Consider the following 19713-nt stretch of genomic DNA (forward strand, 5'->3'; position numbering starts at 1 on the left):
ACAAAGAGGCAGGCAAAATGAGGAGACAAAGAATCTGGTCCCAAATGAGAGAACAGAACAAAACTCCAGGAAGAGAACTAAGCGAAATGGAAATAAGCAACCTAACAGATACTGAGTTCAAAACACTGCTTATAAGGATGCTCAATGAACTTAATGAGAATGTCAGTGAACTTAGGGAGGGCCTCAAGAGCATAAAAAAAAAGAGCAGTCAGAAATGAAGGATGCACAGTCAGAAATGAAGGAGGCACTAACTGAAATAAAGAATAATTTACACAGATTCAATAGTACAGTAGGTAAAGCCAAGAAGCAAACCATCGATTTGGAATCTAAGAAAACAAAAAACACCCAATCAGAACAGCAAAAAGAAAAAAGAATCCAAAAAAATGAGGATAGTGTAAGGAGCCTCTGGGACAACTTCAAGCGTGCCAATATTCGCATTTTGGGGGTGCCAGAAGGAGAAGAGAGAGAACAAGAAATCGAAAACCTATTTGAAACAATAATGGCAGAAAACTTCCCTAACTTGGTGAAGGAAACAGACATACAAGTCCAGGAAGCACAGAGAGTCCCAAACAAGATGAACCCCAAGAGGCCCACACCAAGACACATCATTATCAGAATGCAAAAGGTTCAAGACAAAGAATCTTAAAAGCAGCAAGAGAAAAGCAGTTGGTTACCTACAAGGGAGCTCCCATAAAACAGCTGATTTCTCAAAAAAAATTTTGCAGGCCAGAAGGAAGAGGCAAGAAATATTCAGAGTGATGAAAAGCAAGAACCTACAACCAAGATTACTCTATCCTGCAAAGCTGTCATTTAGAATCAATGGCCATATAAAGAGTTTCCCAGACAAGGAAAAGCTAATGGAGTTCATCACCACCAAACCATTATTATATGAAATGTTGAAGGGTCTTCTTGAAAAAAAAGATAAAAAATAAGAACAATCAAAATGGCAGTGAATACATATCTATCAACAATGGAATCTACAAACAAAATGAACAAGCAGAACAGAAACATTCTCATAGATACAGAGAACATTTTGTTGGTTGCCAGATGGGAGGAGGTTGGGGGAATGGGTGAAAAAGGTAAAGGGATTAAGAAGTCCAAGCTGGTTGTTAGACTGACAAACCTCAAAGGGAAAGGGGTTGGGGGGTGGGACAAAATAAACCAAAGAACTTTTATGTATAACCAATGGACATAGACAATAGTGTGCGGAAAGGCAGGAGAGGGGCAGGAGTGGGGAGCAGGGGGTCAATAGGGGAAAAATGAGGAACATCTGTGATACAGTCAACAATACAGATAAGTTTTAAAAAAAGAGTCACCCTTTTAAATTATGCCATTTAATATTTTCAGTTGTACAGCCATCAGCATTATTTAATTCTAGGATATGTTCATCACCCCAAAAGGAAGCTTCAGCAGCCCTCCTCACCCTCCCGCTCCCAGCCCCTGGCTGTACTGACCTGCTCTCTGCCTCCATGGAACTCCCTGCATGTTGCATGGGAATCATGGGGCCGCTGGGATTTTGTGTCTGTCACTCAGCATCATGTTTTCAAGGCTTATCTGTGTTATTACATGAGTCAGTATTTTTTTTAATCCTCATTCGAGAATATTTTTCCATTGATTTTCAGATGGAGGGAGGGAGGAAGGAAGGGTGGAGAGAGAGAAACATCGATGTGAGAGAGACACATCAATTGGTTGCCTTCCACATGACCCAGACCACAGCTGAGGATCAAACTGCAACTGAGGTAGGGGTCCTTGACCGGAAGTGAACCCACAACAATTTGGTCTGTGAGCTGACAGTCTAACTACTGAGCCAAACCGGCTAGGGCTAACACAATGAAATCTTATTCGGCCCAACTCTTGTCTCATCTGTCACTCACTCCTTATGCCTCAACTATCATCTCTTGATCCATCCTGATCGGTGGGTGTGAAGTCACCCACTACGTATATCTCTTGGGAATTTGTTTAAAAAACAAAGGCTTGATTTTTTAAAAGATCACAAATCAGATAAATTCTTAACTGTCCAAGGCATCTAAGCTGCAGCCCCACGGGCCATGCAAGCCTTCCTGCAGAGAGCTCAGGTGGAGCACCTTTCTGGGAGAATGGACACCGCGGTCATGCCTCTGCCCACTTCCCCAGCTTTCTCCAGAAGCAGAACTGTGCTCCCCGCCCAGTGTGCCAGGTGCTGATGCTCATTCCTTTGGTCCCTGTACTGCCCGCAGGATGAATGCGAGGGGGACCTGGCAGAGGCCATGCCAGCACTGGAGGCTGCGCTGTCTGCACTGGACACCCTGAACCCCACGGACATCTCACTGGTGAAGTCAATGCAGAACCCCCCAGGCCCCGTCAAGCTCGTTATGGAGAGCATCTGTGTCATGAAAGGGCTGAGACCAGAGAGGAAGCCAGACCCCAGCGGCTCCGGTAACCCCCTTCAGCACCCCACCCTGCCCCAGCCCACAGGCAGTGTGCAGAATCTGAGAGGAAGTGAGAAAGGCGCCAGGATGTGGGTGTGCTCCAAAGAGCTCTCCTGTGTTTCTTCACCATCTTTCTCCTCTCAACCAGTCAGGAAAAGGCAGTCTATGTAGGTGAAGCCAAGCTAAGTCAAGTATCCTGCCTGCAAATTGTGATAAAAATAAAGGTCATGGAGACAAAGGGGCTGATGTGGGGCAAGACACAGAGTAGTGTGTGAGTCATAGAGAGAGAGAGAGAAACAGAAACAGCTAGAGAGAGAGAGAGAGATACAGAGAGATAACCAGAGAAAGAGAATGAGACAGAGACAGAGCAACAAGAGAGAATAACTGAGAAAGAAATGGAGGCCAGACACCTAGATGCATAACTCACACATGCATGCACATGAACATGTGCACACACATTCACATGAACAACCAAGTACATGCATGCACATAGACACATGGACATACATGCACACAATAGACAGGTGTACATATATACGAACACATATACACACATAGAAGTGCACGTGCATACACACACACGCAGATACATACATACATAGAGGTGTGTGCAAACACGTTCATGCATACACACACATTCATATGCACACATGCATGCATATAAACACATGGACATAAACCTGCACACACATAGACACACACATGTGCATAGACACATGGACACGTGTGCACACATAGATGTGCACGTGGATGCTTGCACACGCATAGGTGTGTGCAGACACAGGTACATGCACGCACATAGACACCTGTGTATACATGCATATGCATGCTCACACGTGCACATAGACACAAAGAGAAAATGAACATGGAAGGAGATCAGGAGGAAAAGGAATTAGTAGAGAGATAGAACAACACAGAGAGAGAAGATGGGGAGGGAGAGACTGATGCACACAGTGTCAGGGAGAAAGATGTGGAAGGTGTGCAGATAGACAGAAACACAAGGCTGAGAGTGAGAGAGAAACGGGGACAGATGCAGATACAGAGAAACACAAATGTGGAGCAAGTGAAGAAGAGAGACAGAGATAAGGAAACCAAGACACAGGGGAGAGGAAGAAAGGTGAGGTGGATGGAGCATGAGCTGCTGGAGGAGAATTCAAGGCAGAGAGATGGGGCAGAGGGAGGCAGAGACGGGTTGGGAGGGGAGGTGGGGAGATAGGATTCTAGGGGAAGGAGGAAAGCTCCTTATATATAATTGAGCCTAGACGCATTAGTAGGTGAATATTCAATCTCCTTAAAATCCAAATTATATGTAAGATCTTGTATCAAGACAGGTGTCTTGGAATCGAACAAGGATTCTGGTTTCTGCTTCCCGTTGCTTAGCACCCCCTCTCCCGACTGGTTCCAGACCAAAGCTCTATGAAGAAGATGCACAAGGGATCAGGGATGAACAAGCAGGGTGTGGACTTGACAGGGGATCCTTTAGGGCAGCAGCTGAGTTGTGTTTGGTGGGTCTGAACAAGGGTGAGCCAGCCAGCACAGCTCACTTTGGCCACACTTGGAACCACCTGGGAGTATAGAGGCCGAAGCCCACGCCCCCAGCCCTTTCCCTCCTAGTGATCCATAGAGATCCTCATTCCATGTCTAGGACATGGCCTGAGCATTAGTATTCTTTTTTTTTTTTGGTACGTGCCCCTAGAGGGAACCAAACCCCTGACTCTGGTCTACAGGCCAATGCTCCAACCGCTGAACCAAACCGGCCAGGGCTAGTTAGTATTTTTTAAAACACCTGGGTGGTTTGAAGGTGCAGCCAGGATTGAGAACTGTGCACAAAACATAGCCAGGTGCCACCCTGGCTGGTTTGGCTCAGCGGTTAGAGTGTCGGCCTGTGGTCCAGAGAGACCCAGGTTCAGTACCCGCTAAGGGCACGTACCTCAGTTGCAGTTTGTCCCCAGCCCCAGTTAGGTTGTGTGGGTGGCAGCCACTCAATGTGTCCCTTCCACATCGATGTTTCTCTCTCTCTCTCTCTCTCTCTTCCTCTCTCTCCCTCCCACTCTATCTGAACAAAAAATGGAAAAAATGTCCTCGGGTGAGCATAATAAAAAAAAACATAGCCAGATGCCAAAAGTCAGCTCTGTTCTTGGATCACTGACAATCCACACAGGACCCATTGTTCACCTCTCTGTATCAAGAGTGAAGCACATTGTGTATACTATTCACTTAACCCACAGAATTCAGCCGGTACACTGGAATGGAGCAAAGAGCAATTGAGTTAGTTTGGGGCATCTTGAATTAAAAGGAGCAGATCATTTTCCTGAAGGTGAACAAAAACCTTCATGGGAAATATTTGTTTTATTACTGTGCTTGCATTAGGAAGAGGACACATGTGACCTGTTGTCATTAATACGATGTCTCAAGTACAACTTTTTATTTTTTTAATACTCACTTGAGGATATTTTTACTGATTTGAGAGAGAGCAAGAGAGAGAAACATGGGTCCCCTATGCACCCCAAAGAGGGATCAAACCTGCAGCCTCTCAGTATATGGGATGATGCTCCAACCTACTGAGCCACTCAGCCAGGGCTCAAGTACAGCTTTTTTCATGAGCTGGAGCTTGGCAAGTAGGGCTCAAGTGCCATGTGCCAAAAGGCCTCCAACCTTTTCAACATGTCAGTGAAGGAGCCTTGAGATGCGGTTGGGGCTCACTCAGTCCTTAGTCAGCTTGACGACAGGTGCTAAGGAGAATAGGGCCCTGCTTCACATCTGGGCAGGTCACAGATGGCCTTCGGTCCAGTGGCAAGATGGCCTTCCTTCCCCACCCTTGATTTCTCTCGGGCCTCCCCAACCCACTCACACAGAGGACTCATTGAGTTCCATTCAATTCACCTCCCAGACTTGAAAAAGAATATTCAAAACACATGTCCCTGGCTCCTTTGCCCTCTCCACCTATTGACTGGGATAAGGGGCAACATTCACTCAATACCCACTTACTGTGACGGAGTCTCAGGCACGGTGCCAGACCACAGTAAACACAGCCGGAGCTCACAACGTGGAGGGAGAGCCCGACGATAAAAAGTAAGCAAAAAAAAAAATCACAGATTGCCATAAATGCTTTAAAAATAATGGGCATTCCAGCAGCTGAGATGAGAGGGAATGCGGGGGGAGGGAGAGAGGGGCCGCTTTAGTAAGGGTCGTCTCGGGAGACCTCTCTGTGGCCTAGTGAAAGGTGGCTTTAGAAATGAACCTGAATCCATCCGATCAGGAGCCAGGCAGAGGCCATTTCCAGCCCAGGGTAGGGAAGCACACAGAGTGACCGAGGAGATGAAGGAAGGTCCTTCGTGACTGAAGTCCAAGGAGCAAGGCAGAGATGTGGTGAGGTAGATGGGCCTTCCAAACCACAGTGAAGAGCTTAGACTTTTCTTTTTTTATTTAGATTTTATATTTTTAAAGTAGCTTTAAGTTCACACCAAAGAGATCGCCCATATTTCCCTGGCTCCACACAGGCACAGCCTCCCCCAGGATCGATAGCCCCCTACAGAGCGGGACATTTGTTACAACCGATGAACCTACACTAACACATCATAACCACCTACAGTCCATAGTTTACACAGTCATCAGCTCTTGGTGGTGTTCGTTCTATGAGTTTGGTCGAATATATAATAACAGGTCAATTATTACAGAATCATACAGAGTATTTTCTCTACCCTTAATGTCTTCTGCAGGACTTTAATTTTTTTTGCCAGATCTGAAGAGTAGTCACTGAAAAGCTTTAAGTCTCAGCCAGAACGTCTTAATAATAGTCTTACCTCTGTTGCTCATCCCAAACAGGTAAAATGATAGAAGATTACTGGGGGGTATCAAGGAAGATTCTTGGAGATCTGAAATTCCTGGAGAGCCTTAAGGCATATGACAAAGACAACATCCCCCCAGTGATTATGAAACGAATCCGAGAAAGGTTTATCGACCACCCAGATTTCCAACCGTCCATCATTAAAAATGTGTCATCTGCCTGCGAAGGTCTGTGCAAGTGGGTGAGGGCCATGGAGGTGTATGACCGCGTGGCTAAGGTGGTTGCTCCCAAGCGAGAGCGGCTGAAGGAGGCCGAGGCGAAGCTGGACACACAGATGCAGAAGCTGAACCAGAAGCGAGCAGAGCTGAAGCTGGTGGAAGACCACCTCCAGGACCTGAATGATGACTTTGAAAAGATGAACACCAAGAAAATAACTTTGGAAGAAAATATCGAAATCTGTTCCCAAAAGCTGGTCAGGGCAGAAAAGCTGATCAGCGGTCTTGGGGGAGAGAAGGACCGATGGACAGAAGCTGCCCGGCAGCTGGGTATCCGCTATATTAATCTGACAGGGGATGTATTGGTGTCCTCGGGGACTGTGGCTTACCTGGGGGCCTTTACCGTGGATTATCGGGCCAAGTGCCAAAAGCAGTGGTTGGCCCAATGTAAAAACAAGGTCATCCCTGGCTCCAATGACTTCAGTCTCAGCAACACATTAGGAGATCCCATAAAAATTCGTGCCTGGCAGATCGCTGGGCTGCCAGTTGATTCCTTCTCCATTGACAATGGCATTATTGTGTCCAATTCCAGACGCTGGGCCTTGATGATTGACCCTCAGGGGCAGGCCAATAAGTGGGTCAAGAACATGGAGAAAGTGAATAAGCTGTCTGTCACCAAGTTCTCGGATGCTGGCTATGTGAGGACGCTGGAAAACGCTCTGCAGTTTGGCACCCCTGTCTTACTGGAAAATGTCGGAGAAGAGCTGGATGCCTTCATTGAACCCATCTTGCTTAAGTCCACATTCAAGCAGCAAGGGGTTGAGTACATGAGGCTGGGTGAAAATATCATCGAATACTCCAAGGATTTTAAGTTATATATCACAACCCGTTTGAGGAACCCACATTACCTCCCTGAGGTTGCCGTGAAAGTCTGTCTCCTCAACTTCATGATCACACCCTTGGGTCTCCAAGATCAGCTCCTTGGCATCATGGCTGCCAAGGAGAAGCCAGAACTGGAGGACAAAAAGAACCAGTTGATTGTGGAAAGTGCCAAGAACAAGAAGCAGCTAAAAGAAATTGAGGATAAGATCTTAGAGGTCCTCTCCTTGTCGGAGGGCAACATCCTTGAAGATGAGACTGCCATCAAAATTTTGTCCTCCTCCAAAGAGCTGTCTGAAGAAATCTCCGAGAAACAGAAAATTGCTTCGATGACGGAAACTCAGATTGATGAGACTCGGATGGGCTACAAGCCAGTGGCTGTCCACTCTGCCACCATCTTCTTTTGCATCTCGGACCTGGCCAACATCGAGCCGATGTACCAGTACTCCCTGTCGTGGTTCATCAGCCTCTACGTGCACTCCCTGGCCCACAGCCGGAAGAGCGAAGAGCTGGAGCAGCGCATTGAGTACATCATCGAGTATTTCACCCTCAGCATCTACAACAACGTCTGCCGCTCTCTGTTTGAGAAGGATAAGCTGCTTTTCTCCCTCCTCTTGACCATTGGCATCTTGAAAGAGAAAAAGCAAATTAACGAGGAAGTGTGGTACTTTCTTCTAACTGGAGGCATTGCCCTGGACAACCCCTTCCCCAACCCAGTGTCCGAATGGCTGTCTGAGAAGGCGTGGGCAGAAGTGGTTCGTGCATCTTCGTTGCCCAAACTGAAAGGCCTGATGGAACATCTACAACACAATGCTAATGAATGGAAGTTCATCTATGACTCAGCCTGGCCCCATGAAGAGAAGCTCCCTGGGACTTGGAGGTTCCTTCAAGGGTTGGAGAGGATGGTGATCCTCCGATGCCTGCGGCCCGACAAGATCATTCCAGCCGTTCGGGAGTTCATTGCTGAGCACATGGGCAACATATACACCGAAGCCCCTACATTTGACCTCCAGGGGTCCTACAATGACTCCAACTGCTGTACACCGCTGATTTTTGTGCTGTCTCCTGGCGCAGACCCAATGGCAGGTAAGGTAGGCTGTTGTGTGAAGGACATAAAGAGCCCAGAATGTGGATGGATGACAATAGCATGTCCCTTACATCAGGAGTCTCGAACTCAGATGGCTTTGAAGGCCAAGATAAAGCTGAGCGACTGCAGTCTTTTGCCACCTAACAGGGCCAGCTGCTTCTCAGTACCCACGCATTTCACCATCTGACATGTGAGCCAGATCGTCTGATTTTTCAAGAGAAACAAGAAATGCAGAGATCACCCATTTTTACAGATTGGTAACTCATTCAGATTTTTCCTTTAAAATGTTGGGAGGCCATGCTGGGACTAGATGTAGCCTGGCAGCCAATTTGTTGCCTTTGTCTTAAATCGTCTTTGCTATCGCTTCCATCAGCTCGGCTTTTCTCTCTTCTTTTAATTTTTGAATTTTTTTGAATAATTAACACTGTGAGTGATGATAAAAAAAAAAATCAAACAATGCCAAAAGGCATTGGACTATGGCTCCACCAGGGCCATTTTGCCCCCTCAAGGGACATTTGACAAAGTGGGAACACATTTTTGTTGTCTTCTGGGGAGTGCTACTGGCATCTAGTAGATAGAGGCCGAGGATGCTGCTGAACACCCCAGACACCCCACCATAGGTGGTTATCTGCCCAAGATGTTGGTAGTGCTGAGGTTGGGAAACTCTTACATAGGGTGAAAGGTGCATCTACTCCTAACTCTCCTGGAAGCAACCATTACCAGCTTGTGTCTCTTTCCAGCAGTCGTTTGTGCTTTTTAAAGGGGTGTGAGTTGTTGACAGGAAGAGATTAGTGTTCTGTTCTGTTGGCGGTTGCAAAGCTTTCGTTTTCTCTGTTGCTGAATGAAGACAGTGCCAGAAATGCCCATGACAAGGTGGAGGTGTTCTGTGAGTGCTGAGGAGTTGGACCCAGATGGAAAGCCAGCACCCTGGAAAGTCAGAGGAGGCAGCTCATATGGATTGGTCCCTTGTCCAGGTTCAAACATTACTGTCAAATGTCAACTTATGACCCCTACCTCACACCTTTACTTTTTTTCTCTATGTCCTTATGTGGCAGCTTTAAGCAAGTGAACCTAGCAGAAACCAGGAAAGGTCAAGAACAGAAATGGGGAAGGATCAGAATGTGGTCTGTGAAATGAGGGCATGTGGGCAGAGGATGGGCCGCTTACTCCGACGGTGTACAAAGCTCCCCTGGCCTCAGGCTTGATCAGATTCAGCATGGATAACTTCTCAGGGAACTTCACAGGTCAGGAGGCACATTCCGTCTGGCTGTCCTTATCTCCTGATTAAGCATTGTCCCCCTGACCCCCCTCCCCACTCCTCCACCACCTCCCTTATAACATTTCCCATCATCCTATCACCTAACATGACAGTTCTCAATCCTGGCTGCAAAAGGGGATCACCTGGGGAGCTTTAAGAAAAATCTCCATGCCCTGGCCACACCCTCAACCAATTAAATTGAAATTTTTGTGAGTGAGACCCAGGCATTGTGTTTTATAAAGCTTGTTGGGTGATTCCAATGTGCAGACAACACTGGAACCACTGACCTAATGGTTTTAGCAGCCTTAAAAAATCTTTGCCCAGATCCATGATTTTGTTAGGGGTTTTAAAATGATGATATTTTACTTTTTTGTTGTTGTTGTTAATCTTTACCCTAGCATCTTTTTTCCATTGATTTTTTTAGAGAGAGGGAGGGAGGGAGGGAGGGAGGGAGGGAGGGAGGGAGGGTGAAACATCAATGTGAAACATACACATTGATTGGTTGCCTCCTGCATGCACCTGGACTGGGGCCAGGGATCAAACCTGCAACCCAGGTATGTGCCCTTGACGGGGAATAGAACCTGCAACCCTTAGGTGCGTGGGCTGGTGCTCCAACCACTGAGCCACATAGGCTAGGGCAAAATGATGATATTTTAATTCTGTCATTCCTTCCACATTTATTAGCTGGAATTCTTTTAATAAAGAGTTTTTCTTTTGTCAACTCTGGTTTACTCTGAATATAGATTGAAAAGGACAGACAGAAAAAAAATGCTTAGTTCATCCTCTTTATTTACCAGCTTTCAGAATAATGAATTGGTGTCCTAGGAACCTCCAAATTTACTCAAGCAGTGACATTTTCTTGGTACCATTGTGAACACATGGATTTGAACATACTGGATGTTCCAAATGTGGTATTTGCTGGCCTTTTTGATGCTCAAATTGTTCAGTCCCTGGCCCATGGGTGCCTTCACAGCTGTATCCTTTCCATATGACCAGCGGTGTCTGATGCTTCCTCGCTGTAGATTCCACATATTCCAGGATCGTCTGTGCAAACACTCCTCCCAGCAGCCAGTCCTCTCAGCAGCTCCCGGTGTCTGGAGACCACACCAGGGTGCTGGGCACCGTTACTACTGGTGGGTCATTCCTGGCAGACTCTCTGGTTCACTGATTCTCCCTTTGTATCTGACCTGTTCTTTTAATCATCCATGCTTTGAGATTTTGTCTTCAGTAACAATGCTTTCCATTTCTCAGAGCTGTGTTTATTTTGTTCCAAATCCATGTTTTCATAGAACTCTGAATTTTATTAGCTTTGTGTTCCTTCTTTAATGATTTTCAAATGTGCTTTCCTCGTGGTCTTTCTCAGAGGTTATATTAATCTGCTGAGGCTGCCGCAACAGATACCAAAGACTGTGACTTCAACAACAGAAGTCTTTCTCCTAGTTCTGGAGAACACAAGTGCAAAGTCAAGGTGTCAGCAGGTTGGTTTCTCTTGAGGCCTCTCTCATTGGCTTGTTCATGGCCATCTGCTCCCTGTGTTTTCACATGGTCTTCTCTCTATGAGTGTCCCAATCTCTTCTTCATGTAAGGACACAGTCATATTGGATTAGGACATACCCTAATGACCTCATTTTAATTTCACTACCTCTTTAAAGACCCTATCTCCAAATACAGTCACATTCTGAGGTTCTGGGAATTAGGACTTCAAGCTATGTATCTGGAGGGGACAGAGTTTCGGCCACCACAGAGTTCACATGTAATTCTTGGGGAGTCAATTCTCCCATTCTTGGGGTGTTGATTTTCCCATTTGTCATATGCTGCCTGTCTCTGATAGTGGTGTATTTTTTCATGTAGTTGGTAATGTTTTATTGTGAGTTCACGATTAGCAAGCTTGCGTTGTTTTGTGGGAGTCTCGTATACCTTGGGTTTTAGGAGTGCCCTAACAGAACAATTTTACATACGCAAACAGTAGTGCCCCAGGGGTTTCAAGTTCGGGGAAATTTCTCAGCTTAGAATCCCACTCTACAGGGTACACTGTAAGGTCATACCCCTCCTGGCCTTCGCCATAGGCTGGTGTTTTGATTTCTCACTGGAGAGTTTTGTCTTCTTTTCCATCCAAGCTACAGACCAGTGACAAGCTTCCACATTGCTTCTTGAGTCAGCGACCAGATCTCTGGCCTTCTCTGCACAAAGGTGCAGCCCTTTGAGGATCCTAACTTCATTAGGAAGAAAAGTCCCAGTTCCAGCACCCCACCTCTTTTGAGTGCAAAGTTATGCCCATGTCCCATGGACAAATGCCAACCTCTAAATCAGTTAAATAAAGTATGGTATTTTCCAATGGTAAATACTATGTAACCATAAACAAGAATAAGGCCTTTACAAATGTAGTGACGTGGAAAAATCCCAGGTGAAAAAGCAAATGCAACATTGTACAATTCATGTAAATATAATAGTATATATGCATGAATTAAATGCATAAAATATCTCTGGTGGGATTCACAAAACCTGGTATCATTGCTGCCCCGAGGGAGAGAGAAGTGAAAGGATTTCCTAAAATTTCACTGTACAAACATGTTTTTCTTAGTAAAATAAATTTCTAAAATCCCAGTTCCTAGTTCTCTGGTGATGTGCTCACCTCTCTAGTTTTGAGTTCCCTCTTTATTTTTGGCACCAGGGAATTTCTCTTTCTTTCAAACTCTGATTTTTTTTTTCAGTTTCTGTAATTATGTAAAGTCAAGAATGTCTGTGTATTCAGAGCAAAAAAGAAATCAATGGTATCTTTAAGGTTCTTCATCTAACCAGAAGTCTGAAACCTCCCCAGAGACATGCTTATTTGTAATTCACAGAAGCCAGCCAGTTTCTTTCAGAGCCCAGAATTTTAACGTGACCCCTCTTTCTGTGATATTACTATTAATATGGCCTTAGCTGGCTTGTTCTCTTATGAAAGCCCCTGTTCTTCCTGCATTCAGGCCTGCTGAAGTTTGCTGAAGATCTTAACATGGGAGGTACCAAGACACAGATCATATCCCTGGGCCAAGGCCAAGGCCCTATCGCGGCCAAAATGATCCACACTGCCATCAGAGACGGCACCTGGGTGGTCTTACAGAACTGCCATCTGGCCACGAGCTGGATGCCTGCTCTGGAGAAGATCTGCGAAGAGGTGATTGTTCCTGAGAACACCCATGGCAGATTCAGGTGAGCTGCTGCCCCACCCTGCCTATCTGAGCCCAGCTCCAGCTCAGGCGATAGCCTGGTGGCATGGGAGGCACAGGTGAACAAGACACGGTCTGCCCTCAGGAAGCTCTCAGTCTAGCAGCAGGCAGCCCATAGACGAATACTGTTCATCTTCTGAGAAGAACCACAGAGCACAGAAAAGGGGAGGGAAAGTCGGGGAAGAATTGGAGGACAGATGTTTACCTGGGGTTTTGAAGGATGAATAGGAGTTCACAGGAGGGACATTCCAAGCAGAGAGGACAGCATCTGTAAAAGCAAAGATGTGTGTTAAGGAAGCATGGAGAAGTTATTCTGACGGAGGGACACATGCTGTAAGAAATTGTTGGGGGAATGACAGGAAATGTGTCTCGGATGGTACATTAAGTGTCAGCAAATCTGATTTTTAAAAATTATTTGTCTTTAAAAATACCTCACCTGTACTCTAGGTACCATTGTCCTTGCTCTAGCCTGTATTTCTTGGGCTCCGTGGAATTTTCATCAATATTGGAAACAGCTATTTGTTTTTTGTGGACTTTAAAGCCCAGCCACTGGGCCTTCGTTCTTGCATTTGCAGAGTGCTGAGATAATCGGACAGACTTCAAAGCCCCTTTCAACCCAGATGTTCAGTGATTCTATTATTCCAGGAAGGGGTCAGCCAACTATGGCCCATGAGCCAAATCCAGTCTACTGCCTGTTTTTGTATGGCTTGCAAGCTAAAAATAGTTTTTACATTTTTAAATTTTTTTAAATATGTCTTTATTGATTTTTTTTAGAGAGAGACGAAGGGAAAGAGAGATAGAAACATCAATGTAAGAGAAAAACATCAATTGGGTGCCTCCTACATGCCCCCCAACAGGGCATGTGCCCTGACCCGAAATCAAACCCAGACCTCTCAGTCCATGGAACGACACTCAATCCACTGAGCCAACTGGCCGGGCTAGTTTTTACATTTTTAAATGGTTGAAAAATTCTAAAGAAGAATAATATTTCATGACACATGAAAATTACATGAAATTAAAATTTCATTGTCCATAAATAAAGTTTTATTGAAATACAGCCATGCTCACATATATATTATCTGCTTTCACGCTCCAAGTAACTGTGGCAGAGACCACACGGCCTGCAAAGGCTATGACATTGACCATTTGACCCTTTATAGGAAACCTTTGCAAACTCTGTTCTACCCAACAAAGCTTGGTGGGTATTTTCATTTTAGTCATGTCTGCCTGATCACAGGAAGGTGTATGGTGTTTACTTACAAAACCAGGTCACCATTGCTTCTGTTCACATAAGACTCAGGTGAGATTCATGTAAGAGTTGAAGGGAGATCCACTAGTTTCACGAATTCAGTTCGATTAGGGATGGTGAGTTGATTGACCATCAATAACACACTCAGTGAGGAAAAAATTATTATTATTATTATTTAATTAATTTCTTTATTTTTGTTACAGATGTTTCTCCTTTTCCCCCCACTCACCCACCTCTCCCCCTCCCTCCCTGCCCTGTCCCCAGTTTTGTTGTTCATGTCCATTGTTCATGCATACATGCATATAAATTCTGTGGTTTATCTCTCCCCCTCACCCCCTCTTCAGGGGATTGTCAGTCTGTACCCTACTTCCACGTCTCTGGGACTACCCCATTCCTCAGACTGTTATGTTCATTATATTCCACAAATAAGTGAAATCATATGATACTTGTCTTTCTCTGTTTGGCTTGTTTCACTTAGGATAATATTTTCCAGGTCCCTCCATGTTGTCTCAAAGGATAAGAGATCTTTCTTTCTTACAGCTGCATAGTACTCCATTGTGTATATGTACCACTGCTTTTTTATCCATTCGTCTACTGATAGACATTTGGGCTGTTTCCAGATCTTAGCTATTGTAAATAGTGCTGCTATGAACATGGGGGTACATATATTCTTTCTAATTGGTGTTTTAGGCTTCTTAGGGTACAGTCCTAGAAGTAGGATCACTGGGTAAAATGGCAATTCAATTTTTAATTTTTTGAAGTAACACCATATTGTTTTTCATAGTGGCTGCACCAGTCTGCATTCCCACCAGCAGTGTACTAGAGTCCCCTTTTCTCCACACCCTCACCAACACTTGTTGTTTAATGATTTGTTGATGGCAGTCATTCTGACAGGTGTGAGGTGACACCTCATTGTTGTTTTAATTTGCATCTCTCTGATGATTAGTGATGTTGAGCATTTCTTCATATGTCTCTTAGTCATTTGTATGTCCCATTTGGAGAGGTGTCTATTTAGTTCCTCTGCCCATTTTTTAATTGGGTTCTTTGTCTTCCTTTTGTTGAGCTGTATGAGCACTATATATATTTTAGAAATTAACCCTTTATCTGATATATCATTGGCAATTATGCTCTCCCATACAGGGGGTTGCCTTTCCATTTTGGTGGTTGTTTCTTTTTTTTTTTTTTTTAATTTTTATTTTATTTAATTTTATTTTTTATGAATTTTTATTTATTTTTTTGTTACAGATATTTTACCTTTTTACCCCACTGGCACCCCCCACCCCACCCCACCTCCACCCCATCCCCGGCTTAGTTGTCCATGTCCATTGGTCATGCATACATGCATATAAGTTCTGTGGTTTATCTCTTCCCACCCCCCCACCCCCCATCCCCTCTTCTGAGGGATGTCAGTCTGTGCCCTACTTCCATGTGTCTGGGTCTACTGTATTCCTCAGACTGTTATGTTCATTATATTCCGTATATAAGTGAGATCATGTGGTATTTGTCTTTTTCTGCTTGGCTTCTTTCACTTAGGATAATACTTGCCAGGTCCCTCCATGTTGTCTCAAAGGATAAGAGATCTTTCTTTCTTACCGCTGCATAGTACTCCATTGTGTACATGTACCACAGCTTTTTTATCCATTCGTCTACTGGTGAACACTTGGGCTGTTTCCAGATCTTAGCTATTGTAAATAGTGCTGCTATGAACATGGGGGTACATATATTCTTCCTGATTGGTGTTTCAGGCTTCTTAGGGTATATTCCCAGCAGTGGGATCACTGGGTCAAATGCAAGTTCAATTTTTAATTTTTTGAGGTAGCACCATATTGTTTTCCATAGCGGCTGCATTGGTGGTTGTTTCTTTTGCTGTGCAGAAGCTTTTGAGTTTGATGTAGTCCCATGTGTTCATTTTCTCCTTTGTTTCTGTTGCCTTAGATGATGTATCAGTAAAAATTCTGCTGTGTATGATGTCTGAGATTTTGTTGCCTACATTTTCTTCTAGAGTTTTTATGGATTCATGAGTCACATTTAAGTCTTTTATCCATTTTGAGTTTATTTTTGTATATGGTACAAGTTGATGGTCTAGTTTCATTTTTTTGCATGTAGCTGTCCAGTTTTCCCAACACCATTTATTAAAGAGGCTGTCCTTACTCCACTGTATGCTCTTGCAACCTTTGTCAAATATTAATTAAGCACATTGTCTTGCGTCCATTTCTGGGTTCTCCATTCTGTTCCATTGATCTATCTGCCTGTTCTTGTGCCAGTACCAGGCTGTTTTGATTACAGTGGCTTTGTAGTATAACCTGAAATCTGGTAATGTGATCCCTCCAACTTTGTTCTTCGTTTTCAAGATTGCTGTGGTTATTTGGGGTCTTTTTTGGTTCCATGTGAACTTTTAAATTATTTGTTCTAGTTCTGTGAAGTATGTCGTTGGTATTTAGATGGGGATTGCATTGAATCTATAAATTGCTTTGGGTAGTATAAACATTGTAATGATGTTAATTCTTCGAATCTATAAACAAGGTATGTGCTTCCACTTTTTTATCTTCCTCTATTTCTTTTTTCAATGACCTGTAGTTTTCTGCAAATAGGTCCTTTATTTCTTTGGTTAAGTTTATTCCTAGGTATTTTAATTTTTTTGCTGCGATGATAAATGGAAATTTTTTTTAGTTTCTCTTTCTGTGAGTTCATCATTAGTGTATAAGAATGCCATCTAATTCTTTTTTTTTTTTTTTTTAATCCTCACCCGAGAACATTTTTCCATTTTTTGTTCAGGTAGAGTGGGAAGGAAAGAGAGGAAGAGAGAGAGAGAAACATCAATGTGAAAGGGACACATCAAGTGGCTGCCAACCACACGACCAACCAGGGCCAGGGACAAACTGCAACCAAGGTACGCGTCCTTAGCAGTAACCGAACCCGGGTATCTCTGGACCACAGGCCAATGCTCCAACCGCTGAGCCAAATCAGCCAGGGCGAATGCCATCTAATTATTGATGTTAATTTTGTATCTTTCTACTTTACCAAATTCATTTATTAAGTCCAATAAATTTTTGATGGAGTCTTTGGGTTTTCTATGTATAGTATTGTGTCATCTGCAAATAATGACAGTGTCACTTCCTCCTTTCCAATTTGGATCCCTTTTATTTTTTCTTCCTGTCTGATTGCTGTGGCTAAGAATTCCAGTACTATGTTAAATAAGAGTGGCAAAAGTGGGCATCCTTGTCTTCTTCCAGTGGATAAGGAAAATGCTTTTAGTTTTTGCCCATTGAGTATGATGTTGGCTGTAGGTCTTTCATATATGGCCTTTATTATGTCGAAATATGATCCCTCTATTCCCAGATTGCTGAGCATTTTCATCAGAAATGGGTGCTGGATTTTGTCAAATGTTTTTTTAGTGTCCATTGATATGATCATGTGGGTTTTCTTCTTCATTTTGTTTATGTGGTGTATCACATTTATTGATTTGAGAATATTGTACCAGCCTTGCATCCCTGGGAGGAATCCCACTTGGTCATGGTGAATAAGTTTTTTGATGTATTGATGGATTCAATTTGCTAGTATTTTGTTCAGGATTTTGGCATCTATGTTCATCAGGGATATTGGTCTGTAGTTTTCTTTCTTTATAGTTTCTTTTTCTGGTTTGGGAATTAGAATTATGCTGGCCTCATAAAATGAGTTTGGAAATCTTCCTTCTTCTTGAATTTTTTGAAATAATTGGAGGAGAATGGGTATTAGTCCTTCTTTGAATGTTCGGTAAAATTCCCCCGTGAAGCCTTCCAAGCCTGGGCTTTTGTTTGCTGGGAGAGTCTTGATTCCATCTTCAATTTCTTTTGTTGTTATTGGTCTGTTCAAGTTTCTATCTCTTCCCAGTTCTGTTTTGAGAGACTATGTATTTCTAGAAATTCGTCCATTTTGCTTAGATTGTCAAATCTGTTGCTGTATAATTGTTCATAATATTTTTTAACAGTCCTATGTATTTCTGTGGTGTCAGTTATTACTCCTCTTTCATTTCTGATTTTGTGTATTTGGGTTCTCTCTCTTTATTTCCTGGTGAGTCTAGCTAATGGTCCATCAATCTTGTTTATCTTTTCAAAGAACCAGCTCTTTGTTTCATTGATCCTTTGAATTGTTTTTTCATCTCCATGTCATTTATTTCTGCTCTGATCTTTACTGTTTCCTTCCTTCTACTTGCTCTGGGGCTTTCTTTTTGTTTGCTTTCTAATTCCTTACGTATTGAGGTTAGATACTCTATTAAATATTTTTCTTGCTTCTTGAGGTAGGCCTTAGTGCTATGAACTTCCCTCTCAGAATTACTTTCACTGCATCCCATAGACTTCGTGTTGATGTGTGTTCATTTTCATTGGTTTCCAGGAAGTTTTTAATTTCTTCCTTGATCTCCATGGTAACCCATTCATTGTTCAATAACATGCTATTTAGCGTCCATGTTTTCAAATGTCTCTGCATGTTCTTGTTGCAATTGATTTCTAGTTTCATGCCATTGTGATCTGAGAAGATGCTTGATATGATTTCAGTCTTCTTGAACTTGCAGAGACTTAGTTTGTGCCCTAACATGTGGTCTATGTTTGAGAATATCCCATGTGCACTTGAGAAGAATGTGAATTCTGCAGTTTGGGGGTGTAATTCTCTGTAGATATCTATTAAATCTATTTGGTCTAGCAATTCATTTAGAGTCTGTGTTTCCTTGTTAATTTTTTGTCTAGATGATCTATCCAGTGATGTCAGTGGGGTGTTGAAGTCCCCTGCTATGATTGTATTGATGTTAACTACTCCTTTGAAGTCCTCCAGATTTTTAATATATTTTGGTGCTCCTATATTGGGTGCATATATGTTTACCAAGGTTGTATCTTCCTGTTGGATAGATCCTTTCAATATTATGTAGTGATGTTCTTTGTCTCTAGTTATGGTCTTCATTTTGAAATCTACTTTATCAGATATGAGTATTGCTATCCCAGCTTTTTTTTTTTTTGCTTTCTGTTTGCTTGAAAGATTTTTTTCCATCCCTTCACTTTCAACCTATGTGAGTCGTTTGTTGTGAGATGGGTCTTGTAAACAACATATAGATGAGTCGTGCTTTCTCATCCAGTCAGCTACTCTGTGTCTTTTTATCAGAGCATTCAAATGATTCATATTTAAGGTGATAATTGATATGTACTTATTTCTTGTCTTTTTTGTTTGGTGTGGTTCTATTTTTCTTCCTATTTCTTCTACTAATTACAGCAATCCTTTTAGCATATCTTGTAGTGCTAGTTTGGTGTTAATATATTCCCTTAGCCTTTTTTTTTTTTTTTTTTGTCTAGAAAGCTCTTTATTTGACCTTCTATTTTGAATGATAGCCTTGGTGGATAGAGTTGTCTTGGATTCAGATCCTTGTTTTTCATGATCTTGATTATTTCATGCTACTCCCTTCTGGCCTGTAGTGTTTCTTGTGAGAAGTCAGCTGAGAGCCTGACGGGGTTTCCTTTGTAGGTAACCTGTTGCTTATCTCTTGCTGCCTTTAGGGTTCTCTCTGTCTTTAATTTTTGGCATTTTAATTACTATGTGTCTTGGTGTGGGCCTATTTGAGTTCTTCTTACCTGGGGCTCTCTGTGCTTCTTGAACTT

The 19713-nt window shown here is 43.2% G+C and overlaps 1 protein-coding gene across 1 annotated transcript in view; it reads left to right on the forward strand.

The window, feature by feature from the left end:
* DNAH3 (dynein axonemal heavy chain 3) overlaps positions 1-19713 on the forward strand; it is a 229454-nt gene that overhangs the window by 190599 nt on the left and 19142 nt on the right. Inside the window, exons 51-53 of the mRNA XM_036279927.1 lie at positions 2217-2415; positions 6234-8375; positions 12601-12826. Coding sequence (XP_036135820.1) covers positions 2217-2415; positions 6234-8375; positions 12601-12826 — 2567 coding nt within the window. The remainder of the gene's footprint in view (positions 1-2216; positions 2416-6233; positions 8376-12600; positions 12827-19713) is intronic.

Source organism: Molossus molossus, unplaced genomic scaffold (genome assembly GCF_014108415.1).
Source record: "Molossus molossus isolate mMolMol1 unplaced genomic scaffold, mMolMol1.p scaffold_m16_p_3, whole genome shotgun sequence".
Classification (NCBI taxonomy): Eukaryota; Metazoa; Chordata; class Mammalia; order Chiroptera; family Molossidae; genus Molossus; species Molossus molossus.